Source organism: Zootoca vivipara, chromosome Z1, assembly GCF_965207765.1.
Source record: "Zootoca vivipara chromosome Z1, rZooViv2.hap1.1, whole genome shotgun sequence".
Taxonomy (NCBI): Eukaryota; Metazoa; Chordata; class Lepidosauria; order Squamata; family Lacertidae; genus Zootoca; species Zootoca vivipara.
The window spans coordinates 46,656,621-46,683,130 of NC_142583.1; the positions used below are offsets into that span (position 1 = coordinate 46,656,621).

The window sequence follows — 26,510 nt, forward strand, 5'->3', positions numbered from 1 at the left end:
TAAACATTTCAAGAATACCAAACTGGCACAGATCAGTATAGTCCTTACTGCAAAATGGGGAAACTTTTTAAACTGGGGAAGACTCAAAGAAAAAGAAAAAGAATTATTTCCCATATCAGTCTGTTTTTAAGATTTCCTTCTTATATGCTTCAAGCAGCATGAAAGCTGCTTGGGTGGTGTGCAAATCCACACTACAAATAGGTGCACGGGAATGTGACACAATTAGCATCTCACTCAGATGGAGGGTGGCAACTGGGTGGGAAAGATTCAGCCCTGTTGACATAGTCATGGGTTTTACAAATACCCTTTTGCAGTGTAGGACTGCATCCAACAGAAGCAGCTGCCACAGTCTTTCAAGTGCAAAGGGGGCTTGACTTTTACAATATAACAAACATATTGTAATTTGTTACTCACTTAGATGTTGATCCTGTAAACTCCATACCTCGGTCCAGGAGAGCATTCGCTGTGAGACCCTGTTTAACAATCTAGAAGACAAAATTTCTTATTACCTCTGTTCTAGGGGTTTTAACCTTACAACCTAATATAGGAGTTGAACATGCAATATCCTATTTGCATTTCCCCTATCAGCATGAACACTGCTACATAGTGAATTTACAGCTGAATTTACAGCTGAAATCTGCACTGATGATACAGATTTGTTAAAAACAACAACACCACCACATAATTCCACATTATACTTTTAAAAACATTGCTTGAAAGCAACACAAGGGGTCAGTGTGCCTGGCTGTTAACCAGGAGGTTGGTTGGTTTGAGCCCACCAAGGTACGGTTGTGGGCAGGATTCCTGCATTGCAGGGGTTTAAACTAGAAGGTGCTTGGGGTAACTCCCAACTATACAATTCTATGATTCTAACAAGACACATAAGTCCTAAGTGTTCACTGGATCGATACTTTTGTAAAGATGTTACACAAAACCACATATTTAATAGATACAAAACGTCCTGACTGAACCTTGAAATAGAAATCCAATCAGAGCACTTCTTCATGAAAATCAGTCTCAAGAACACTGAAGAGATTTACAACAGAATATTTCAGTTCTTGTTTACCGATTCACAATTCAAACAAAATGTATGTATGGCTGTGAAGAACTGAAGTGAATTGCTTTTGGTAAAGCAGGTATGCTAAACATTTAACAGACTGCTATGCAATTATGTATCTATCCCTAACTTATTCCCATTTCCCAAGTTACAATTTTAATTCCAACACACTTATCCATGATAATTATTTTATATAACTTTAGCATGTCATTTCAAAGTTCAACGTAACAAAGATTCACTAAAACTATGCATTTTTACAACCCAATCAACTGCTTGCTTTCCTTTAAATTGATTTCAAATTCACTGTGCTATTTTTTACCTTAAAGGTTGGGACAGAAAGTTGTTCAAAAGATGAGGAACTTTCCTCACTAGTCGGAGTGTCAAGATCTAAAGGGCGATGTAAGGATGATTTAGAGGTTCTTTTGTTTGTCGGATGTTTGACTGACCAGTTAAGCACTTGGTACTGGGTAAGGTAACTTTGGTAGCAGTTCATTACAGGCTGCTGGGAAGTAATTTGCTCATTCTCCGGAGCCTTCTCAGCTTCTATGACATATAAATGCTCTACAAGTTCATCTTCTACTCCCAAAGCAGAAACAAATGACGCTTGGGAGGGATGTGTTTTTATTGGTATAACCTTTGGATCGTGACTAGTTTCTCCATGCAATGTAGTAGTTAAGGGTCCTTCTACACTGTGATAGATTGAGCCTCTCCCATAATCAATTTGCTTGGCTTGCTTTCTCTTCTTTTTTCTCCCAGGATACGTTCCTGGACCTTCGTCGCTGCTTATGGGTTCAAAGTCCTCAGCCGCTGAAAAGTAGGCCTCACTATCAGCCATTGACATGCTGGAGTCCATGGAGCGATACTGATGAAATGAATTTGAGTCTGCAGAAGGGGTATATGGGAATGAACCAAAGCTTCTCCTTTGCTTTGGAGAGTCTAAGACATTTTCATCACTGCGGGAGACATCACTGCTGAACTGCACACCAGCTGGAACAGGTTGCTTATCTCCATAGAAGGCTGCAGTAAGACTTTTGGTACTTCCAAGTCGAGTAGAACATACTGATGCTTGCCGTTTCAAAGGAGATCTAAGAGGAGATTGTCCAACAGGTCTCTCTTGGAGGTTAGGAGATACAGGACTACTTTCTGAACCTTCTGCTGCAGAACTAGAAGGGGGAGAAAACATTCTTCTCAATAATGATACACATGTTCTCTATAATAAGAAAAAACTTTCCAGTTGAACAGTGGAATATGGATGATTTAAATAAATAAATTCGCATATAATCCATAATCACGGGATTCATGGAAGATTGCAATAAATGATTAAACAAAGGCCACAATTCCACAAACTGTGGCACATGTTAAAGTCCCAATTTCTTTTCAATGGATCTTCAGTATACAGTATATAATGGTCTGGACAGTAGCCACTATATATAATCCATACATTATATAAGCTAACGCTTCCTTTCTCCTGCCCCCCACTCCTCCAACGCTCTACACAGCAAGGAAGCAGCAAGTCTAGACTATGGGTAGCATCAAAATGAGCCATTTTGTCAGCACTAGAATTCCAACCTGCGCCAAATAACTTTACCCCCTCCTCTCCTTGTGCCCTCCCCAAATCTGCTCTGGAGTGTTGGGGGGAAATCCAGAATAGATTTAGGGGGCACTCATAGGGGAGGATGAATGCTGCCCACACAGAAATCTTTGCACTGCTGGAACAAGGTAGTTGGGTGCTATCCACTGCTAGCATTGCCACAGATGTTTTTATGTTCTATAGCCAAAGCTTTTATTGTGTAGTAAATGAACATTGAGAAGCAACATATTCACCTTCCATGGGCATCTTCTCTTTTTGCTCCTGCCAAGAACTCCTTATGCCCCAAGTGGTCTTCAACAGCAGAAGAAGGGCTGTCTCTATCACCTGCAAGCAAGGGGAGTGCAGCACTAGAACTACTATTCTCTTCTGAAGAGGAGGAAGAACTATGAGATCGTAGCGGTACTTGTAAATTCAGGTGCTGAGATTTTCTTTCTTCTATTCCCACAGTTCGGCATTCCCAATCTTTCCTTTTAACGCCATTTGCCTTGCCTAAGAACAAAGTAAGAAAAAATTGTATACAAAACAGTCAATAATAAAGGTATTAGCACTTCCCCTTCGTTCTTGGTAAAAAGGGTTTCCAAATAGAGGAATAAGTACATATATGTTTTATTTGTAATTTTTGTAGAAATTGTAACAAGCAATCCATGAATCATCCCAGTTACCAATTTGGAATATCTTTGTAGAGTACAACACATTATCATCTCCAATATTAGAAACTAGGCATACCAATTTAATTATATATGTAGGAATAATCATAACAACAGCTGTATGTCACTTTTCTCTCAATAATTGCTATTTTATTTATGCCACTAGCTAGCTAGTGTTAAATGGGAAATTATTTACTATGATGCTAAATAATCTCAAAAATATATTAATATTTTGTCAAGTATATGCATTTGTATAGACACACACACCATAGCTGCCAAGTTATCTCTTTTTAAAAGGGAAATTCCCTTATGCTGAATAGGCTTCCTCTTGAGAAAAGGGAAAACTTGGCAGCTATGACACACACACACACACACACACACACACTAATTACCATCCATAATTTTGGGAAGCTCTTTGGTAATAATCCATTCTCCAGGCTGTAGCAAAGATTGGCCATAAAACATATCTGATTCGACACTTGTACTTGAAAAAGCAGAGCTACTTGATGGCGTCAGCTCTTCAAGCTTGAAGAAGTCTAATCCTGAAACTGTGCCACCGAAAAACCTACAACCTCCAAGACAGCCACACTTGTTCTTACTTCTCTTATTCTTTGTATTGTCATCTGGCCATAAAAACCATAACCTACAAAAGAAAAGGTAACATTTTAAAAAGAGGCACATTTTAATTCAATGGAATAATCTTATTCCAAGTATTACTAGCCACAGAAATTGATGCTAATTATTTCACCCATTTAGCCAAACAAGCAAATTATTCTGCACAGATTAAGAAGGCTGGGTTGGATGTTTTTTTTTAGAATCAGACAGGTGCTTAAGGAAGCCAACTGTCACTAAAAATAATGGGAGCGTGCCTCTAAAGACTTAGGCTATGGCATGGGGGTTGCAGCATAAAATTAAACTAACCCCCTCCCCCCCCCAAAAAAATCCATGGTCACTAACTCTCATGATTCAGTACATCAATTCCTAAACATGGAGCCCATTAAATCACAATGACAAAATTCTGCCTCGGTATATTTATTCTAGTTTTTAGCAAAGTATTTATTAAGATTCATTCATGCAAGATCCTAAATATAAGCACTTCACTTGTGCATCATTCAACAGTCCATTAAGCATGACCACATTTTCACTTTTAGACCCATATGACTACTTAAAGACATTTTTTCCACCTGTAGCTTCTCTTACCTCTTAGTTCTGTTATCATGAGTTTCCAAAAAATGTCTCTGTGCTTCATGCTTAGAATGGTGATCTGCTGCTAAAGCAACATCAGCAGTGATAAGGCCCAAATTGACTGACCCTGCTTCTAGCCAATATGCTCTCCGCAGCACTGCAGGCTGAAGGCCAACTCGGCAACTGTTCACTTGCTCAATGTATTGTCGTAGCTGCACATCCTGAATGGCAGCACTTATGCCTTCACCAACAGACTGATTGTGGAGGTTACAATTGGCAAGGCGTACAGCACCCATCTAAAAGTTAAATAGAGAAAAAAATATCAATAGGTAGTAGTATAAAGTCTAATCATTCAGTGGAAAGTGGTGGTGGTGGTGTTGTTCCCAATTCCCAGCTCAGATTCAAAATTCCTATCTGGATGCTAGAAGCCGATGAATCCCTAAAGTGTTTTCCAGTGTATGAAGAAATCAAGAGTATTTGCCACTGTTTTGTGTCACAACCCTCACAATCACCTTCCCCACAAAAGGGATCTTTTACCCATGTCCCTTCCTCCTCAAGCACCTCCTTCCCAAGAGCATTATGTAATATCAACAGCTTATTATTTTAAAGAAAAGTGTAAAATAATGTTTTAGAATTACTACAGAAATGAAGGGTCATGAGATACGAAAAGAATACCTACCTTTATATTAGTGGCACAACCGTGTTCTACAACGTATATATCTGCCCCATCTACTGCCAGTCGTGTCATAGTGTACTTTAATGCATCTGATGTTGGACAAGGGCCTGAGATGCAACTTATCTAAAGAAGATTTGGAACAGAAAACACAATTATGCAAAGAAAAGGAAAGGAAAGGACATAATTACATATTCTCCTTGGTATAATTTAAAAGGCATGAGAACAGTGATTATTCTTCTGCAAACTGTGGAACATGTGAACAGGATTTCCACCTTCTAAACAGTAAAATGGGTGTCCTGGGGAGGGAGTGTCTTATTTTTCTGCAAAATATATTAACTTTTTCAGAAATCCCTCTCTTCCATACTGCCATTTTGAATGTTGCAACTGCATTTCTGTTTTCCACAAAAAGGGGAGGTGTGTATTAAAAGAATCTATTTATTTCAGAAACTTGCATCAATCTAGTTTATGAATTCCAATGTGTGCAATGTGTTTCATCCATTTCATGAGCAAGTGGCAGAAATGGTGGTGGGGGAGGGGCTTCACCACAACTACTAAAAAGCCAAAATGTTCACCTATTTCTTACATGACCAATTTATCTTACCAAACTATAGCTAGAAAACATGAGATTATAGCTAGGCTTTACCTTAGCTTCACAGAAGCGACGATCAATTCCATGCTGACATATGATTACAGATTTTGGCCTTTCTAGTTCAAACTCACGGCACGCCACATGAAACACAAATGTCTGTCCCCATTCGAGCAGGCATGCAAGCTGCAAAGAGGTAAGAACACGTTGACTACAGTGAAACAACCATTAAAATTGAAGGATTTCATAACTATTTAAAAAATGGCCCAAGAAACTGAAGTTTCATGGCTTCAGTTTCAAGGCTTCAAGAATCCTTGCAACTGATTCTACAAAATGAGCTCAAAATCTTGCCCTTGACAATTATACATCCTAGGTCTGCAAAAAGGGAAAGGGCAATGTGCAAGGTAGCTTTTGAATGCAAGCTGTCAGGTGTAGTCAACATTTATTACCAACTATTTGCTATGCAGTTTTAACTCATTAGTACAACAGACTTGTGCTTGTGTAAAGGTGGCCTCACCTACTGCTCTTCCCCTACAGCCCCCCTGCATTCCCCAAATATCTGATCCAGAGATTTGGGAGACTATCCACAACAGGTAGGGAGGGGACAGGGGCTGGAGCGAGGAGGAGGAGAAAGTCCCATCACACCCTCTTTTTATAAATAGCATTTGTTTGACTCCAGGTTTGTTTCTTTGTTTAAAACCTTCAACCAATAACTTCGACTCTTCATATTCACACTAAAGCAGCACACAGGAGAAACTGGAAAGGATCAACAAATGGAACATTAACATTGAAAGACACGCTGCTTGTTCAAAGGTGCTTAAGAAGTTGCATGACAACCAACGTATTGATTCATATGTTAGCCAAGTTACAGGGAACCAGGAACCTTCTCGGTAATGGCACCCACCCTGTGGAACGCCCTCCCATCAGATGTCAAAGAGCAAAACTACCACCAGACTTTTAGAAGACATCTGAAGGCAGCCCTGTTTAGGGAAGCTTTTAATGTTTCATAGATTATTGTATTTTAATATTCTGTTGTAAGTCGCCCAGAGTGGCTGGGGAAACCCAGCCAGATGGGCGGGGTATAAATAATAAATTATTATTATTATTAGTCCAACTATTTGCCAAAATACACATACAAAATAACTGGACTTTAATTTTGAAAAAGTAATTTCAGCTGGAAAAGAGGCCTATGGACTTTCCACTCCAATTTTATATACATAATATAGTCAGTTATATCAAGCTCCTTATCCCTAGAGAGCATGAAGCAGCACTTTGTTGAGATTTTTTTTTAGTAAGCGTATTGTGAACAAATGCACTGTTCTCACAGAATATATCCCACAGAAACTGAAGTGCTAAACATAGTGGTTTCTCATGCAACATTTAACTACTTCATAAAAGGGGGGGGGTGATAACGTTCATATAGAAAAAGTAAGAATGCATTCAGCATGCAAGTTCTCCAACAAGCCTCTTTCTTCAAGTCTTTTTACAAGGTGTTTTCTGCTATGCAATCAGAACCTAAACTGCCATGAACAAATGAAAACCTCACTGTTATCTACAGTAGATTCCTGAAAAAGGGAACACAAAAGCTGACAATGCTTTATCCACCTTTGTTAAGTTTTACTAATGCAGTCAGATTTAAACAGATTTGCTTTTATATATATATATATATATATATATATATATATATATATATATATATATAGTGTGGATCCAAGCCAAGTAAATTAAAGCACACCAAACAAAGGTGCATGTGGAAGTTATTTGAAATTCCTGGTGCTTATCTTCGTAAACTGTGGATAAACAAAGAGCTAACATTTTGAGGTTCAAATATCTGAACCAACATTTACAGTCCATGTACTTCTCTTTCTCCCCCCCTTCTTTCTCTCTATCTAAAATTCCTCCCATGATTATCATTTTTGAATTTCAATTCATTTTAGAAACAATCATGTGACTATTTCCTTCAATATCTGGTGTTTAAGAAAAACAGCAAGGAAGCCTAAATTAGTGGCCTAACTTGTAGAATCATAACCTAGTTTAATAAAGCCAGGATATACAAAAGTTTCAGGGACTCACATGCCACCCTTTCATGAGAGCAGGAAAACAAGCCTGAAAGCCGCACTCAACGAACACTTCCCATTACATGAAAACCATGAGTTTTGATGAATGGTTTCCAAGCAAGCCAGGATTCATAAGCCAACATTAGAGAAAGGCTTCATAGTCTGGCTTGTTTGAAAGCCAATAACCATAGTTTCCCAGATTGCATGGAATGAGAAATTAGGATTAACTGGGACTTCCTGACTTGCGTCTCTGCCCATGTGAAGAAAGGAGGTATAGGAGCTGCATATGGCTTAGCGTGTTTGGATTAGGCGCTTGGTTCATGCTAAGAAAACAGTGCACACATTCAAATCCAATGCTAAGTGGCATACCTGCGGAACTGTAACTTTGGATGTCAGGCTCCCAGCTTGCACATCAATCAACCATGCATATTCTAAAGAGTCAGCTCCCAGGGGCAGACCTTCTGCTGAAAACATAGCATGGGCCCTTAGCTGCAGACCTGAAAGGCTCATATGACCCTCACGAAGAACTTCATCCACACTGGGCCTCTGTGAAGAATAAAAGACTAGTCATGTGGGGGAGAAAGCCCACTAAAATAAGCCTGCATTACCTGGCTATGGGTTAATATTTTGCAACTATGCAATAGTGTTGCTCTTCTCTATGAAATAGAAAAGCAAATGTTTATAGGTTCATCAGATGCATGTAAGCTATAATTTTGCCAAAATGCACAAATTAGATCAAGATGCTTATGACTTAATTTGTTTATCTATGGTGAACGAAATAAACAGTTTAAAATAATATGAGTTAAGGTTGCTGAAGCAACACATCTTTGTGGAAAATAAATATGGTTGTAATGAAAACAAAATAAAAAATAAAAATAAAACTCCTTCCAGTAGCACCTTAGAGACCAACTAAGTTTGTCATAGGTATGAGCTTTCGTGTGCATGCACACTTCTTCAGATAATGAGAGACAGCCAATAGTGTCATCTCTCATGCACAATGGACTTCCATTTGCAGAAATGGACTTCCCTTTCTTTCCACCTCCCTACAGCACCCAGTGTGCCCCTGAAATTTTCTCAGAAGGTGAAGAACTGGCCAGATAGATAGGGAACAGAGTTAGTTAGCTGAAAAGAGGGGAGGGGAGTTCCATCTCATCTGCTGCCACAATGTTGATTATCACAGAATACTTGTACTGTAAGTTCGGTGCCACCACTAATGTATCTTAAGGCATAAAATGTAAACACAGTGGCGAGTGCTGGCAGTGCTACACATGTTTAAGAAAGGATAGCAGAACTGACTGACCCTTAGGAAAAAATGCTTAGAGGTTTTATTTACAGTTAAAGCAGTATATAAATTTTGTTAAACAAATTGCCAAATTAACAAATAGCTGTTTAAGCAGCTTTGAAAGTATGTAGTCATAGAGAACCTTCCATGAAGGTTTGAACTAACTTCAAGAAAATGATTCACCCAATGCAGTCATGTTACCTGATAGTTGTCATTCAAGAATAAATTCAATGGTGATAACACAAGCTGTAACATAGTTTCCTTGTATCCTTTTTTCATCTCAAAGCACAACCTTTCCAAGAAAGCTGTGGGACATTCAGGGCCCTCACTGTTGCAGTGCTACAGTACAAAACACCAAAAATGCCATCAAATGTTGTTCAATGGAATATCAAAGCTGCTCAAATAGTCAAATTAGGAAAAGAACTCACAACACTCTTCAAATAGAGCAGGTCACATAGGGAAGTAATTCAATTCCATTAGTCAGCATCATATCTTAACAATTTGTGCAGATCCTTGAGTGCTGTATGGCAGAAAGTTTGTGCCCCCCTTTCCCAATACAAGCAGCAATGTCCCTATGATGGCCCATCTCTCTAGGGCCAAGATCTGAAAGAGTGGGCTTCTGGTTGTGACACACGCCTACATCTATGTATGGGTGCACATGAGACAGGGATGTCTCTAACATTGTCTATTGATATGGGTCTTGAAATGCAATTCAGAGACTAATTGACTGAGTGCTCCCAAGGAAAATAAAGTTGGCTTCTTGCCAACATTCAGCTGGTCACCTTTAGAGAAGTCTCTCCTAACAGGTACAAGTTTCCTTGTAAGCCTGGAGGGAGAGCACATATTTTTAAAGTTTAAGGCCTAGTAAAATACTCCACAAGCACCTGGCAGAAAGAAAGAGATCATCTGGGGTATTTTATAGAAAGATAGAACAGAACTCTTGATAATAAACTAATTAATAAATGTGATTATTGGCACAATACAGAAAACTGCTGTGTGCCTGTGGCATCCTATGGAGGGGGAAGAAGCACCAACAGCTTCTGTGAGAGACTCACTACTAAAATGACTGCAGCTATTTGCAGCTTCTCCATAACCTTGTGGCTGCAGCAACATCACTACCAAAGATGGGAGGGAGGGGGTGAGGAATAGGTAAAAACTGCCCTACCTCAATAATATATCTTTGTCCAGAAAACTATACATTGCTTTACTATGTCCCTTTACAATATTTTCTATCGATGTGTGTGTGTGTTACTTAAGAAGACACATCCAAGCCAAACATGACCAATACATCAAAGTAAGGAATTCTTTTTCTTTGTGCGTACTTATTTTTTAAAAAACAACAACAACCCAGTGCACACCTGATGCTTGCAGGTAAACAAAGCACCCAAATCACTTACCACTGGCAGTCGCCCATGCACTTTGTACACATTAACAAGCACAGTAATATCCCAAGGTCGCAAAGTTAGGGGGTGAGCATGTCTGGCTGATGTGTCGCTCTCCTTTTTCTCAGCATCAACTCCTACTGCAGTCCATCCAGAGCTTGAAGAAGTTGACATGGACAGTACGGGGCTTGAAATCACTTCCTCAAAATCAGTGTACATGTCATCTTCACCGAAATAATTTTCCTGGCAGGACCAATTAGCAAAACACATCATAAAAGAGCAAAACGTAAACCTTTGACACCACAATAAAGCTCCAATCCCACAATCCATTTAAACTAATAAACAAGCTTTCATTTTTAAATTATATATGAATAGTTAGTATGATTGGAGTTAAGTATCTTAGCACATGCTTCAGAGATGAAAAGCTTCCAATTACCAGGCTTTTTAAATAACGAGGAAGGCTGGTTCGACAATACCAAAAATATATTCATTATTAATAAAGCACCCAATACTAAGAGCAAAACAGAACAAACTGCAAACACTTAAAATTGGTGGTAGACTGCTCAGCTCACATTTCTCCTATCGCCCACATAAAAAGGCAGCACATGCTGACCCATATCTACATGAAAACATCACACTCAGTTCCCCAAGCCAGAACCATCTAGACTTTCCTTCACACGGTAAAATGACTCATAGATCAAAAACATTGCTTGTTCCACGTGCTTTAATAAAGGTAAGACCAGAGAGTTCATCATACCTTTATAGAAAGGAAGGCTTTCAAAAGAGGCCCATATAAAGTTATATGGGAGTCTGGAGAGAGTTCCAGTTCTACACGGAGTCTGTCCGGTGGAAGCTCTGAGGGGTCAACAGGGAGACGGGAAGAACTGGAAGGGGATATACCCCTGTCTGTCATTTTCTGTGATGGTCTCGATGCAGATAAGATTGTTTCTTCCATTTCTGACACTTGGGAGGAAATGAAAATAATTTTGCACAACAAGCTAAAACATTTACGGATTTATAGTTATAAAAACTCAAGGAAGTTTTAAAGTTTGATATCAGGTGGGCAACTTCACTGTATTCATTTCAGCACCTGCTGAAGACATTCTTATTTAGACAAGTCTACCCAGATGTTTAAAAGTCTGCAGGAGTTTTAATTTGTTTTAGTCTGTTTTATTGCATTTTTAACCTGTGTGTTTTAAATTACAGCTGTAATTTTTTTTAGCGATAATTTTAAAGTTTTACCTTTTGGGGTAAACTGCTTTGAGGTTTTCCTACAATAATCAAGTGGTATGTAAATTGTATTAAATAAAAAAAAACACATAATGTTTTATGCTTTTAGACCCAATCTATTTACTGAACAAAGTATGGGTTGTTGCTATAATTACCGCTATGCAGAGTAAGCCCTACGAAATTAATGGTCATGACTAATGGGCATCTATTAATTCCAGTGGGTTTACTCATAGATAACATAGATGAGGAAACCATGGCAGGAAAAAGGAGTGGAGAAAACTTAGAACTGTTATTAAACTTGTATACTATGTACTTCTGAACAAAAAGTTTCTGCACTTTCTTGTTATACTATGAGCAATCACTGTCCAAGTTAGCAGAAAAGGAAAAAAAAATATGTAAGCCAGAAAAGTCATTAAAATAAAATGCAGGGCTCATGTTGCTCTATCAGCGACTTCTAGATGATCAACTCACTCCCTATCATATTAAGAACAATTAATATCGGACTAAGACCATCAGAGAAACAACGAATAGCATTCACCAGTACGAAAGAAAGACGCCTCAGTCGTGCACTGAAAATTATTTATGGTCCAACATGTTTCAAGTTTTCTAGACCGTACAGAAACCTTTTAAGTTACCTTTTGAAAGCATTAAACCAGTTGCCCCTGAAGAAGAGGCACAAGATGCAAACAATTTGGTATACGGCTTTAGTCACATTTGTCACTAAAGTGACATAAAAAAACCTAATAAATTCATTAATACATCGTATTGCTTTATTCAATACTTAAGTAATCAGGACCTTCCAAGGTTTCAACCAGCCGCACAAGGACTTATGAAATGGAAAAAGTAATGAGATTACTTATGAAATAGAAAAAGAAATATAATGCAACATAGAAAATATAAAAATAAATACTAACAAGTAAACTGGTTAACTTTGGTTACCTGACACTTTGTAGGGGTAATGGGTTCTTGTTACTGCTCTTTTTGTAATAAAAAAAAGTAACATATGAATACCTTGGAATCCAGTGCATGTAGCATGTGTTTGTATAGTGGAAAATCATAAAGTTTTTTAAAAAGACAGGCCACAAGTCTTCAAACACAATGAGCTAATCAATGTATCTTTGAAGTCACCTTCCTTCCACTTTTGATAAGAACTGTACTGCTTGCATCCAAAGTATTCTGATTAAGCTCTATTTTCTCTTTCAAAATCATAACAGCTACCATTTTCAACATTTTGAAACATAATAGGAACAAAGTTGGCACTTACATGACTGCTTTAACTGTTCATCAGCCTTCTGGGGATAAATTGGATGCCACACATAGTCAATTGTGAGCATAATGCTTGGTACAGTCCAGCATTCAACCCAGCCAGCCCTTAAAATAAAAAAGGATTTTTGTAATAGCTGACTGCTTTATTAACCATTTCATAACACTGAGAGAAAACACAGGAACCTAGATGAATAGTAACACATTAGCTCCTTGTTACATTTCTGTATTTAGGAAGAGAAACAGCACTCACTCTTCTTGAGTCAAATTCCTCCACTTTTGTTTGCTTGGTTTTTGACCACTTTGACTATCAGCTGAAACGCAAGACTCAGGATTTACTTTGTTAGGGTGACAATCTTTAACCAGCATAAAAAGAGAATATTTACTGGGGTGGCAGTCAGGTAAAAGTAAGTGAAGATCAAGACCTTCTCCCTGAAAATATAACATGAATATAAGACTTACACAATATCCATACAACAGCTTCAAACCTTTATGGAAAATACTTTTAGCCTGAGGGCTGGTATTTGCCCTATACCATTTTTGTACATTACTTTTTTGAACACATTTGTAACAAAATCATTACTTTTATGCACAATTCATATCTACTGTTCTCACCAATCTGAGTGTAGAGAATAACAATTTCAAGGAATGTAATGGGGAATTTACTATTTTATTCATAGTAAATAACATAACTTGCACTTTTAAAGAACATTTTATAGAAGGAATTATACATCATAACATTTTTACAAATGTTACTGTTGTTACTGTTTTGAACAATTACATAATGTATGATAAAATCAGTTACATTAAAGAAAATGCATATCACTGAAACAATCTCAATAAATTCACCGCAAAGCAAATAACCACATTTTCCTACTACTGTTAGTAAACTCATATATTCAAAGGCACTGTGCTTATCGTTCCAAATTGTTAATCTTCATATTTCTATTATTATTTTTTAACTGCAATACTACAATTGCCACTGTATGCATGCCTTTAGAATGAAGATTAAAATGCCTAGCCAAAGATATGCATGTTATGAAGAGTTATTGTCCAAGTAGAAATACAGTTATTTAAGGTTTTGGCCTTCAATTACTAATGCAGTTACTTAACATTAGTCACACTAGCACTGCCACAGTCTTTTGAGATAACTGAGTAAAAGATAAAAAGCATTGAGAATATGCACTAAAGAATGAAAAATAAGATTTTTTAGAACAGTTGTGATGAATTATGCCTCCTCTTCTTTAAAGCTCAGGATTTCTATGCAAACAATGAGGAGGGATATGGAATTTATTTTTTTAATAGTAAAGCCACTTACCCTTAAAGAGAATCTAGTACTGCATGTGCTTGGAACAAAGTCAGTAAAAGGCAAGGAGAAAACTATGTTTAATGTTTCCCCACAGGCTGCAACATAAACTGCAAGAAAATAAAATGGGGGGGGGGAATCAAATATTAATTATTTGTTAAAATTATCTTAACAAAACCACACTAGTGCTTCAGCAGATATAAGAGAGGACAAAGAAAGAGCTTTTTATCATTCCTCTTCCTAAACGAATTACACACATATATCACTCAGCTACGGAAGGTTAACAGAACAAGAAGAAGAACTCAAAGAATTTAATTCAATAGATGTCATTTATATGGATAATGAAACAGCCTTTTCCATTTTTATTCAGATTCAAAAGAAAGCTTATTCGAGCAGCCACTCAATGCAACCACATTTTTCTCCTTACTGCAATACCAAGCACATTGATGGAGAGTGGCCCAGGGCCCCCCCCCCCCAAGTCTTTTGCACAGAGCCTCATCTCTCCTGCCCAAGCCCTTCCATCCCTTCTTTCTAACTTATTTTTTTAAAAAAAAACCAACCCTTTACTTAGAGTGACTTTTCCCACTGAAATATAAATTTGCATCTATATACATAAATAAGCATATGCAAATTGTAGGTGATTTGTGTCTTTTAAAGACCCAGCAACACATCTGTGCGAATCATTAAGAGAACAATGTGTCATCTGCATATTTCTGATCTGCACATGGCACAGCCATGCTGCTGTAACAAAAAAGCAGGACTACATCAAATGCAGGAGGGGACTACACACCCTCCAAGAGTTTGCTGATCCCTGATTTAACATATGATAGCATTCGTCCAGAAAATAATTTAAAAAACTCACAAACAGCAAGGGGGGGGGGCAGGGAGTAGAGGAGAGTCACACATCATCATTCATAATGAGGACCAATATGTTAAGACTATAAATGACTGGATGATGAGGTGTAACCATTTCCCAATAACAACAGTATGAGTAGCACAACTACTGGAAAAGTACAGTTTCTCAGCATGAAGCCCAAGATGCTCCCATAAATGACTGAGTCATGTACAGTCATGCTGTATTCTTGTTACAGGTAGGTAGCCGTGTTGGTCTGAGTCGAAGCAAAATAAAAAAATTCCTTCAGTAGCACCTTAAAGACCAACTAAGTTTATATTTTGGTATGAGCTTTCGTGTGCATGCACACTTCTTCACACTTCAATCTCCCAGGACATTCTATACAAGATCTCAAAGCAGCTGTTTTATTACAGAGAAATTTCAGGAACAGACTGGAAAGGGAAGTTGCTGAATTGGAAATCATTACCAAGCTTAAAACCATGGAAGCACCTGGGATGAATAGAGATATCAGATTCTTATCTCATTATGCATGATCAAGCTTTCTTTAGCACCTCAGCCCAGGACTAATTGCAGCCATCAGCAGCCATTAACACCCATCTACAGGTTTACCACTCCCATCAGCCCATCTCCCATTCCCACCCACCCCCACCACCCTCTGTATATATATAGGGTCTGACACTTCTGTTTCTAGTGTATCTGAAGAAGTGTGCATGCACATGAAAGCTCATACCAAAATATAAACTTAGTTGGTCTTTAAGGTGCTACTGAAGGAATTTTTTTATTATGCTGTATTCTTGTAATTGATAGATTCAGGACATTTGGGCAGGCTATAAGCTGAACCATCGCTAAGATGGTGACTGCCCTTGATGAAAAGTCATCTGGTATCAAAAACAGCGTGCTCACTACAAGCAGAGCCCTGAAAATGGCAGCACAGGCCAAATATATCATCAGGCCACACTGGTGCCCAGAATTCTCTGCATGCAAATGGGTGGGGCCCGCCATTTCTTCTTGCATTCCTAACTTGGGTTTTTTTGTCAAAACAGTTGGATTTCCATCTGCTTATTCAGATGGCACATAAGCCACCCTTGTCACTGCTGAATTCATTGAGTTTTGGAATACTCCTACTTGGAAAAAGAGAGGAGGCATCTTAGAATTTTGTTTGTACCTGCTTCCATACCCCTGTTGATGAGTCAATACCTCTTCAATGTCAATTGCTTTCTAAATAACAGTGTTAAGGAAAGCCTGAGAAAGGGCAACCAATGAACGTATGAGAATCAGCTACCCCAACATGCAGGCAAATCCATACTTCCTGGTTAGTCGCTACTGATTTACTTCCCCTTTCTGTGGAGCACTCTTTAAAATATACAATTAGCTACACTGAAAAACAGTGGAAATTTAGTGACTGTAGGAACTGACATCTATTAGTAGAACTAGCAAATGGCGTTGCTACATCAGGGATTTAAAGGCTTTTCACAGTTAAAAGGAAAAAGGAGTTGAATCAGATAAGAAGGAATTTGTTTTGGTTGAGCATGTATTACTGCTGCTTATGGAAAGGAATGTAGCATGCCTGCTTTAAAATATTCTCACCATTTTCCTGCTGTTTTGTGGAACAATCAATCCAGTTGTGCTGATTTGCTGCCCAAATCATTTCAAATTGATGAAACATGATTTTAAAATTCCATGAATAGGGAACAAATGAGAAGATATCAGGAGCACTGTCACTAGACCAGTCCTGAATCAAATCTAAAAATAAAGGAGACATGTTACTGCAAGTCACTAGTGGGAAAAGACAATTGTAAAACTGATTATATTTTGTTGCATTAATAAGTCAGTTTCTTTACCTTTTCTGTTGCATAATGCACTAAAAAAAAATCCTGCCGTGTTGCAGTTTTAATCTATGCATTTTTTCCCTCAGAAATAAATCCCAATTTGTTCACTGGGACGTACTGTCAGTTATGCAAAGGACCACACTGCAAAAAAATTAAGCATCTATGCCTGCAATAACAGCAACAGTGATATCCAGCAGTGCCCATTCTCTAGTGAAATGGACTTCAGCTAAAACAATGGGACTTGCCCTTCCTTTCCTCCCTCCCTGGCCTCCCATCCATCTTTAAGATATGCCCTTTGGATCAGATTTGGAGAGAGGAAGATGTCCTGTTGTGCAAACAAAACTCCATCTCTACTACTTTAAATATGCAGTTAAAGGCATTTGTGGGAAAGAGAAATACACATTTGCCTCATTCCCAGTACTGTAATCCAAACGGTCATTTTCAAAAATCTTAACTTTTGTAGTAGTCTCAGAGACGGCAAAAGTCAGTTTTAGTGTTGTGTTTCCATTTTAGAATTTTGACTTCAGTTTTAAGTAAGTGTATTTCGGAAGACAAGAAATAATACACTTGAATGAGCGATCAAAATTTAAAATATTACAAGTGCTGAACGTTATGCAATTAAAGTAGTCCAACATTCTTTCCCTTTTTGCAAAAAGAAGCAAAAATGACTTTGGAAATCACCTCTGCTTCTCATTTATTTCATTTTAACTTCATGTTTGGGCTTAGGGTATTTATGAAATGAGCTGCATTTACAGAAACCTTTAATTATAAAAAAGAATTAAAGGTAATGTCTTATAATTTGAAAACACAGCTGCAATTTTACACAGCTCAACTTCTATGGACTATTGTGTGATTACAAAGTAACATAAAAGGCAGCCACTTGAAAAGTAAACAGTCAGTTACTATTACAAATTTTGTTTTGCCCTTGTTTGTTTAGAACTTTTGAATAGGGCTTGCTTATTAAACAGAAAGCAAAACAACAGGCTTGTATGACCCAGGAGGATGGGGTAGGGGTGGGGTTGAAGGGATGAGAGATTTGTTAATATTTCTAATTTAACACAAATATATGCATCATTGATAGTATAATTTGTGTGAAACATGAATCATTTAGATGGCCAGTGCACCAAAACCTTCCTACTGGAACTGCTACGCAGGCATGTATTTTCATGCTCTTGTGACATAAAAAAAGTTCCACAGATGGTTTTGATGGCTAAAGCAATAGGGAGTGAACAAAAAAATAGTATATATTTGTAACAATTCTGAATAAGCATACATCTATGCAAAAACACTCCCCGTATAGATGTTGATAGCATTTGAAAAAGCCAAGTACTGTACACACAAACAGAACAGTTACCTGAAAAGAAACTTTTCTGAGCAAATATAAAATGGTAGGTTGCTTTGTAAACTTCAACTTCACACTGCCATGCCTGTGGCATGTTCCATATCCGGGGGTAGCAGGCATTAATATGAAACTAAACAAAATAAACAAGCAGCAGGATTCACTCTTAATATGGTGATCAACAGTAAAATTAAATGACAACTGCGTAATCAATGGGTAATTTAAAAATTATTTCTTCCTAAAATGAGCTGATGGTTAACTCAGTTTACTAATGTTTAAGTCTGTCACGTTAAAAGGTCAATTCCCACATGATTTATCTGAAAACATCTATAATAAATGAACTCAAACTATGTAATTTCGCCATCTGCTTTCACTGCAAAAATATCAACCGGCTTTCAACCTAAAGTTTTTTGTATTAAAAAAAGGACACACCCCTGTACACGAAGCCTGCTAAATCTGGAAGACCAGATTCTGAAACAGCAACAAGTATCTTGGAATGTGCAGCAAGTTCCAGAAACTGAAATTGGCAAGATGGGATGTTCACAAAGACAGTCTGTGACAAATCCTCATACTGGCTGAAGGATCAGAAGAGGTTTTCTAGGCAAGGCAGACTGAATGAAAAGTTCCAGAAGGCAGGATTAAACTAAGCCTGATACAGAAGCTCCACAATCAGAATCTTTGTGCTGTTTGGTTTGGTTTGGTTTGCTACTTTGCAGTCCAATGTGGGTGCTCTGAGGACCGGAAAGGGTAATAATGAAGGAAAAGAATCTCTGTGGGGCTACTCTCGTAGTCTCTGTGGGGCTACTCTCAAAAACTGAAATCTGCAGCTGATGCAGAATGTAGCAGCCTAGAACCTACATACCAAAGAAGTAAACATCTGAAATCACTGGTTCTAGTTTCATTTATTTTAAATCCCTTAACTCCCCATTTTTTTCAATAATTCCTTACATTCAAGTAAGTTTCAAAGCAAATTACAGTAGAAATCACTCAGATGCTTGTGCAAAAGAATACTTACTGCTAACATTTCTGCTTCTAAGAGAGTCCGGAACTGCATACTGCTGGTGGCATCTATATGCAAAAGCTGTCCTTTAATAGTAGGAGAGTAACCTAGTGAACAAAACCACAAAATTCAAGAATTGCCACTATGTCTTTCTTCATTTTTTTTTAAAAAAATGTAGTGATCCCTCCAGTCTATCAGTACTAACCACATAGCATGGACTGATATAATTTAAAATTAAGATTTTTAGCTGAGTCTTCTACTCGGTTAAAAAAAAGAATCTGATGCAAGGGGGCAGAGCATCTTATGAGTACAATTTTCCTTATCTACAGTGTTTTGGGAAATGAATCTATCATGTCCCTGCAATAGGAAAATGTGTAAAGAAGTATACGAAGAATACAATCAAAGGTGTCATATCTTGAGTTCATCACTTATTAATTCAGAACGAGCAGCATGATAGTTCTTCAGTGCTCCAGATCATTCATATACTTAAAAAGTAAAACTTTATCTCGTTCCCAAGTAGATAGACTGGAACCAAAATTCACAAATCTTAAGAAAGTATAGAAGCCAACAAAAAAACTTTTTAACAATGAATGCAAGCTGTTTACAGACATAGCTCCACAGACTGTAGATTCAAAAGAGACCATGAGGGTCATCTAGTCCAACCCCTTCCAATGCAGGAATTATTTTGAGAAAATTATTTGGTATTACTGAAAATCAACCCTAACACACATAATCTTATTGAAAATCAACCCTAACACCCATAATCTTATTGAACCAGGTTTCTGCAAGTAACTGTTCTTCTTGAATTATTTCAACATAAAACACTTTCAGTCTCAACCTACCATCTTCTGCTACAGTCATGGGAATGTTAACTTCCAAATAAGAACCTGCTCCAACATTTACATGAACAGCATTAGTTTCCTGCCAAGAAAAATCAGACATTATTTTGATTATTTGAACTCAGACTATATCACACTTCAAGTTCTCACTTTAGAAACTTTCAGGATTTATGAAAGGAAACTAGTAGGCCACAGCTGATTAAAAGCTTGATATACATTTTTTAAAAAAACAACTCAATGAAGCTGAAGAAAAGCATGAGGAGTATTCATAACAGCTAGACAAATTAATGTTTGCTAATGAACAGAATACTATATTTAGTGGTTATGATTCAACAGTTCTCACCAAGGTATGAAATTGCACTTTGTGAAATTATATTCACAACCAGACAGGTGGAAATACTGTTAGTAATTTAAGTAATATATTTTGGTAGGTTATGATTTATGTGATCAGCCAAAATATATTGAATATGAATACCGGTATTTACATATATTCAAACACAGAATGACAAAGAAAATTCCATTCTATTTCAGAAGACAACTTTCAAAACAGAAATAATGATATTTGAAAGACTAATCTAAAAAATATACATGTATATTCCCAAATCTCACATGTAGATGTGTCTTTCTTATTTACCCTATTTTTTGTGAAGAGCAGATCAATAGTGGCATCTGCAATGATATTCATACGGAGCTCAAAAGCAAGAATTTGTCTTGGCTTCCCAGGCTGCGGAATTTCTGAGACTTTCATGACTTGGTAATCTGGTGGGAAAAAGAATTTCCACAAACAGTCCCTACAAAACAACAGCAGAATATTAATTCAGTTATTCATCTAGAAATGAATATCAGCTATTTATATATTTTCTCTAAGACACTCTACACAGCACGCAAGAAGCAAGAACATGAACTAGAGAGTGAAAAAAATACATGTTTTCCTATATTTCTCAAAAGGCTTGATTAGTGAAGCTATATTCCAGATTTATCTTAAGGCACTATCAAATTCAATTACCCTAGAAACTGAAAATAGAAATAAGAAAACAAAAAGATTTACACAGCTGACCTTGTGAAGTTAACGAATGAGATTTTAAATAAATCAATGTTATTTGAAAGTTACAGTAAGCATCCAACACATGCTAATGTCAAAATATAAGAACCTCCTATAGAAGATCCACTGTGTCCTCCCAACAGTGCACATCAACTCATATAAAATGCAATTCTGTACAGAACCTGATCCTGCTCCCTAGAGCAGTAAAGGATAACAGGCTGTAGAAGTGAAGCATGCTACCTATCCCTGCCTTGTTCAGCACAAGATGAAGTAGCTGAACTTCAACAAAATTGTCCACAGAAGGGGTGGAAAGCTACAGACCTTGACCTAGTTTTATTGCAGGGGGAGCCAGGATGGAGAGGGGGAGAGGGGAAAAAACAGAATGGGGGAAACACAAAATGGATGAAGCAAGGGAAGGTGGAGAAAACTCTCTGCAAGCAAGCAATATAGACCTATGGCAAGTGGGGTTTAACTCTCCCCTGACAGCCCACTGCATGGAGAGAAACAGAAAGAAAGTGGTGCATCTATTTTTGGCTTTATACCCTTCTCCCCCACTGTTGGTTTTGGCTCTGCCCACCACTGCCAATGGAATGCAGCCTTCAGTAGAGAGAAAAAGTTATCCACTCCTGGTGTAGGTTTTCCTGTTAGATTTCCAATTATTTTCAACCCCCAGCTGACTTGCCAGAACTACAGTGGAGTCCTGCCACTGTTTGCTTTCAGGCCCGGCTCTAGGTGTAGTCCCGGTGGTGCGGGGCGCCGGGCCGGCAGGGGGGGGGGCGCTGCGCAGGCGCCAGAGTGATTGATCTCCGCGCCTCAGCACCAGGGCACCCGACCTGCTTGAGACGGCCCTGTTTGCTTGCTCACGTTCACTCCTGATCCCAGCAGCAATTGTACAACCTTTTTTGTTTCTTCCACAGTTCTGACAATAGGAGGACCTAACTGCATTTCAGAGGACCTAACTGCATTTCAGAATATCGTTCTAACCACCTCTCCCCATATGAACCACCTCAGACCCTGAGATCATAATCTGAGGCCCTTATTCGCAAGAGGTTCGAAGGGTGGCAACACAGTAACAGGCCTTTTCTGCAATGTGGAGTGCTTTCCCCAGAGAGGCTCGCCTGACACCATCTTTATATAACTTCAGGTGCCAGGCAAAAACTTTCCTCTATAACCAGGCCTTTGGCCTTCTATCTGTAGCCATTTAAAAGTGGGAGGGATGTTTTTAATGTATTTCTTTTTTCTCTTTGTTTTAATGTATCTATGTGGGTTTTTCTATCTGGTTGGTTGGTTGGTTGGTTGAAAGTTGCTTTGGGTTGCTCTGGGCAAGATAAAGCGACTAACAAATTCAATAAGTAACAAAATAGTAAGAATCATTCTGAAACACCTATCTGCTTTTGAAAAGCCAAGTTATTTTCCTCACACAGGCGAACAGCACAGTGGACCCAGTGGCAGCCTTACATAAAGTTATTCTTCAAGATTCAGGAAGGAAAATCCCTACGAACAGATGAAATGAGTTTCCAGGGAAGCACTACTGTTCATTCACCACTGAACACTTGATCAAAGTTGTTTTATAAAACAGCTATATGAGACCTCTGTAGCCCAAAACTTTTAGAAGACATCTCGTCCAGAGGCCTTCCTTTTAAAATTATCAAACTGGGATATGTCTAATCTCTGAACAAACAGCTAGACTCTAAACATGCAGGTGTATGAACATGGGTGTGAACTACAGAGAAAGCAAAATTCATAACAGAGTATAATACAAGCAAGCATATATTAAAAAGGATTGATGTCCTCAAACTCTAGGCACATGAAAGTAGGTAGGACAACTTTGCTGGAAAATCTGTTCTGTTTTGATTATATTCTTCCTTTTTTACAGTAGATATAAACAAAATAATTAAACAACATTACCTTTGCCTGTCAGCCCATGGACCATAGTTGAAATCTGTTCCTTTGCCACAAACTATATCTAATCCCCAACAGGGCGGGAGGTCTTGCAATTTACTATCCTCATTACTTGTTTCTCCCTCATTAGTTTCCTCTGATTCTTCTGGTACAAGCCCTGTATTTTAGAAAACAGCAGAAGCATTTTAAATATAACAAATATACAAGGAACATATCATCTGTAAACTACTACCAATTAACACAGAACCATTTACTTATTACTATGCAATTAATATATGCAGTGCTTTTTTTTCTAGGAAAAAAAAGGTACAGGAATGCTTCCCTGTCCCTCCTGCTTGCGCGCCAGCTGAAGACACCAGGCTGCTCCGTGGATGGGCAGAGCTAACGCGCTAGGAAGATGCTTCCCTGCCCACCAGTTCTGCAAGCTGCCCTGCCCCTCCTGCTTGCATGAAAACTATTTAAAACTAGTTAAAAGTAACTACCAGGGGCTAGAGGGGCTGGGATGCTTTGGGGTGACTTGAACACTCCCCCCCATACTATTTTCCCAATCTAAAAATGCCTACTTAGCAGCTGTTTACTAAGCAACTATGAGAACTATATACCTATTATGATTTTTAGCCTCTGAGCGAAACTGAACTTACCTGGTTCATCCATATAATAGTAGATATCAACATCATTTGATTGCATCACAACAAAACCTTCACCCATTAATCTTGGTGGTCTGTTAAAGAAGAAAAGGGGGGGGTATAAACACTGTACACTCTAAGCTTGTGGTTTATCTGGGTCAGCTAACCAGGAGCCCAGGTTCAGATCCACATTGCACCAAACCATGGCTCAACTCAATTCAGCATCAAAACAACCAAGGAGGATCAAAGTGGCTGTAATCTCTCCCAGAGCCCGCCACTTAGCATGATATGGTTTGGCTACTTGGTCCCATTTTACCCTCAGTGGTAACACTTCATGTATCTGATGTAGTAGTCCACAATCAATCAGTTAATGTGTTTAAAAGACTAATTCCTCTGGTAGTTGTCAACTTTCCATAAAAAGAAAATTTGAAAATTTTGAAAACACACCAGGCTAGTTTAAAACTCTGATTGCTATAATGAATTTATTAAGATATCCAGTTAGATTAAAATTGACATCTAAATCAAGATAATCCAATGTTAGCCATAATGGCAAAACTCTGAAATTTTCACCTCCTATGCTGAAGACTTGATTTGCCTTTCTTTTGCTTTACCCTTGCTCTATATTCACTCTGTTAATTTGTTAATAATTTTCCAGTTAAAATAGAATCTGAACCCATAGGGACAGACCATCTTCAGTAATTAGACCAATAGGTGTAACAATTCCATACAAAAAAGAGCAAAACAATGTTACCCTGAGAATAATATCCACATTTTATAACTATAAAGGAAATATTCAGTTATTTTGTGACTTTCATGTGAAATAATTTCCCCAAAATGTAATTATTTTAGCCAATTAATTGAGCCATGTATAGTAGCTTTACTCCTTGAACATGACCTTGCTAAAGCAATACATGATAATTTCAGAATAAACCTTCTCACTGTGCTATCTCATATCACACTTAATTTGTAGTCAAAAAAACCCCAGTGTTGCCTCAATTGGTCATTTGCTTTACTGCAAGTTTTAAACTATACAATTATTAATTTAGCTTGGCAATTTTGTTTGTTTAGTATGTTTATATATGTTCACTTTAACAATGGTGGGTGGCTGATGCAAATAAATTATCCATCAATTAATCTGTGAGGTAGAAAGCCTATTTTTTACAAGATGTGAATGCAATAGCATTAAAGTCTGCAATAGTTCACCATGACTTGGATCCAGACATACACTTTCATCTCATTGCAATCAATGGGACAAGTTAGTCATCACTAACTTAAATTTCATGGATTTCAGTAGGATTAAAATGTGACTCACTTAGTATGGATTCAACCCTACTGATTTGTAATTTATTTAATCATTTTCATTTTTTTCAAAATATATTTCTTTTCAGTTTCTAACAGCTTGCAATTACACTAGTTTTGAAGCGTTGAAACCTTAGAACTAAATGTTTAGCCTCATTTGAGCTTCAGAAATAAGAACACCTCTCATGATTATGACAAACACACTTTGAGTCACTTAGAAGGTAACTTTATAGTTGTGTGGTGATTTTATCTTGTTATACAATATTCAGTGAAATGAGAAGCCGAGGTGAGGCTTCTATGTTGATCTTTACTAATGCGTATAATAGTATGATACCAATTGCTATACCAATTCCTTCTAAAATATCAAATCAAAATTATATCAGCAACCAAGGATTAACACAACTAATTCTAATGTCATTTTAGAAATAGTCAACAAAAACATGCTCGGGGTCCGTAAGTTAACCACCCCTCACTAATGCTTTAGTGTTGGGTGTTTATCCTCAATTAAAATTGTGCATTAATATTTGCAGGGTGCTTGAGGATGCAGAGTGGTCCTTTGTATGAAGAGTTTTGGACCCAATTTTATATACACTACATAGTACATTTTTCAAAATATTTTTCAAAATATTCCTACATAAACTGTAAACACTTACTCATCATTTTGAAGGCCAACGTATCTTGGACTTGGAACAAGCATAACCCTCACATTTTCCAGTTTTCCTTTCACAATATGCATAAATTGATCAAGGTGACTTGAAGGTGGTTTTGTGGTATATGTTAAGAAAGCATCATCAAAGTTAATGCAGATGGTTTGAGGCTGATAATGATTCCCAAAGGCTAAACGACCCTTAAATGAGTAAGACAATTAAATGTTAGCTTTTAATCCATCATCATAAAAGTCATCCTTCTCAATTATTTCTTTATTATTTGTATTCTCTCCAGTTAGGACTATAATCAGTCCTGAGCAGCCCATTAGTGTTACAAACTTATAACCAGAATAATTGGACTTTATTGCTTAATGAAAGGTTATTACACTTGAAAACAGCAAGGTTTTTGTACTGAAAACACAACATTTAGAACAAGAAGATTAGACTCAAGGAAACAGCCACCATGATTTTCAATCCAGGTCAATTCAATGAATGGCATTTACAATTTGCATATTTGTTTGAGAATAAAATACATCTCCGTTATTGGGCTGCCACTGCAAACAGGGCTATTCTCTTTGCAACATATTGATCCTAATTTCCACAAGACAGACAATCATAACTTCTCCAAGTCATCTAATAGCAACTCCTCACCAAACTCTTACAATGCCTTCCAGAAACTATGGTATAAAGAAAACAATTTCTGAAAGACTTATTCAGAACCCTAAGGAAGTCATGTGTCAAATGTCTTATGTTGCCTAAATTAATTTTTTATTATATAAAAGCAAAATATTATAAATGGGTATTAAAGTAGGTATTCAAACTGCAGAGAATAAAAAAACAGGTAATTTGTAAACACAACAGGATATATTTTA

General features: G+C 37.6%; 1 protein-coding gene across 20 annotated transcripts in view; it reads right to left on the minus strand.

Annotated features, from left to right (window-relative positions):
- BLTP1 (bridge-like lipid transfer protein family member 1) overlaps positions 1-26,510 on the minus strand; it is a 118,226-nt gene that overhangs the window by 67,291 nt on the left and 24,425 nt on the right. For all 20 annotated transcript variants that reach the window (XM_088660370.1, XM_035114177.3, XM_088660368.1 and 17 more), the window contains exons 8-29: positions 25,645-25,838; positions 23,708-23,787; positions 23,073-23,223; positions 20,757-20,913; positions 20,126-20,204; positions 19,299-19,390; positions 18,299-18,416; positions 16,703-16,858; positions 14,275-14,372; positions 13,210-13,388; positions 12,958-13,064; positions 11,221-11,426; positions 10,479-10,706; positions 9,283-9,420; positions 8,169-8,345; positions 5,800-5,928; positions 5,160-5,279; positions 4,496-4,776; positions 3,688-3,938; positions 2,882-3,137; positions 1,377-2,220; positions 415-485 (exon numbers count right to left, since the gene is read on the minus strand). In XM_088660370.1, coding sequence (XP_088516496.1) covers positions 415-485; positions 1,377-2,220; positions 2,882-3,137; positions 3,688-3,938; positions 4,496-4,776; positions 5,160-5,279; positions 5,800-5,928; positions 8,169-8,345; positions 9,283-9,420; positions 10,479-10,706; positions 11,221-11,426; positions 12,958-13,064; positions 13,210-13,388; positions 14,275-14,372; positions 16,703-16,858; positions 18,299-18,416; positions 19,299-19,390; positions 20,126-20,204; positions 20,757-20,913; positions 23,073-23,223; positions 23,708-23,787; positions 25,645-25,838 — 4,112 coding nt within the window. The remainder of the gene's footprint in view (positions 1-414; positions 486-1,376; positions 2,221-2,881; positions 3,138-3,687; positions 3,939-4,495; positions 4,777-5,159; positions 5,280-5,799; positions 5,929-8,168; positions 8,346-9,282; positions 9,421-10,478; positions 10,707-11,220; positions 11,427-12,957; positions 13,065-13,209; positions 13,389-14,274; positions 14,373-16,702; positions 16,859-18,298; positions 18,417-19,298; positions 19,391-20,125; positions 20,205-20,756; positions 20,914-23,072; positions 23,224-23,707; positions 23,788-25,644; positions 25,839-26,510) is intronic.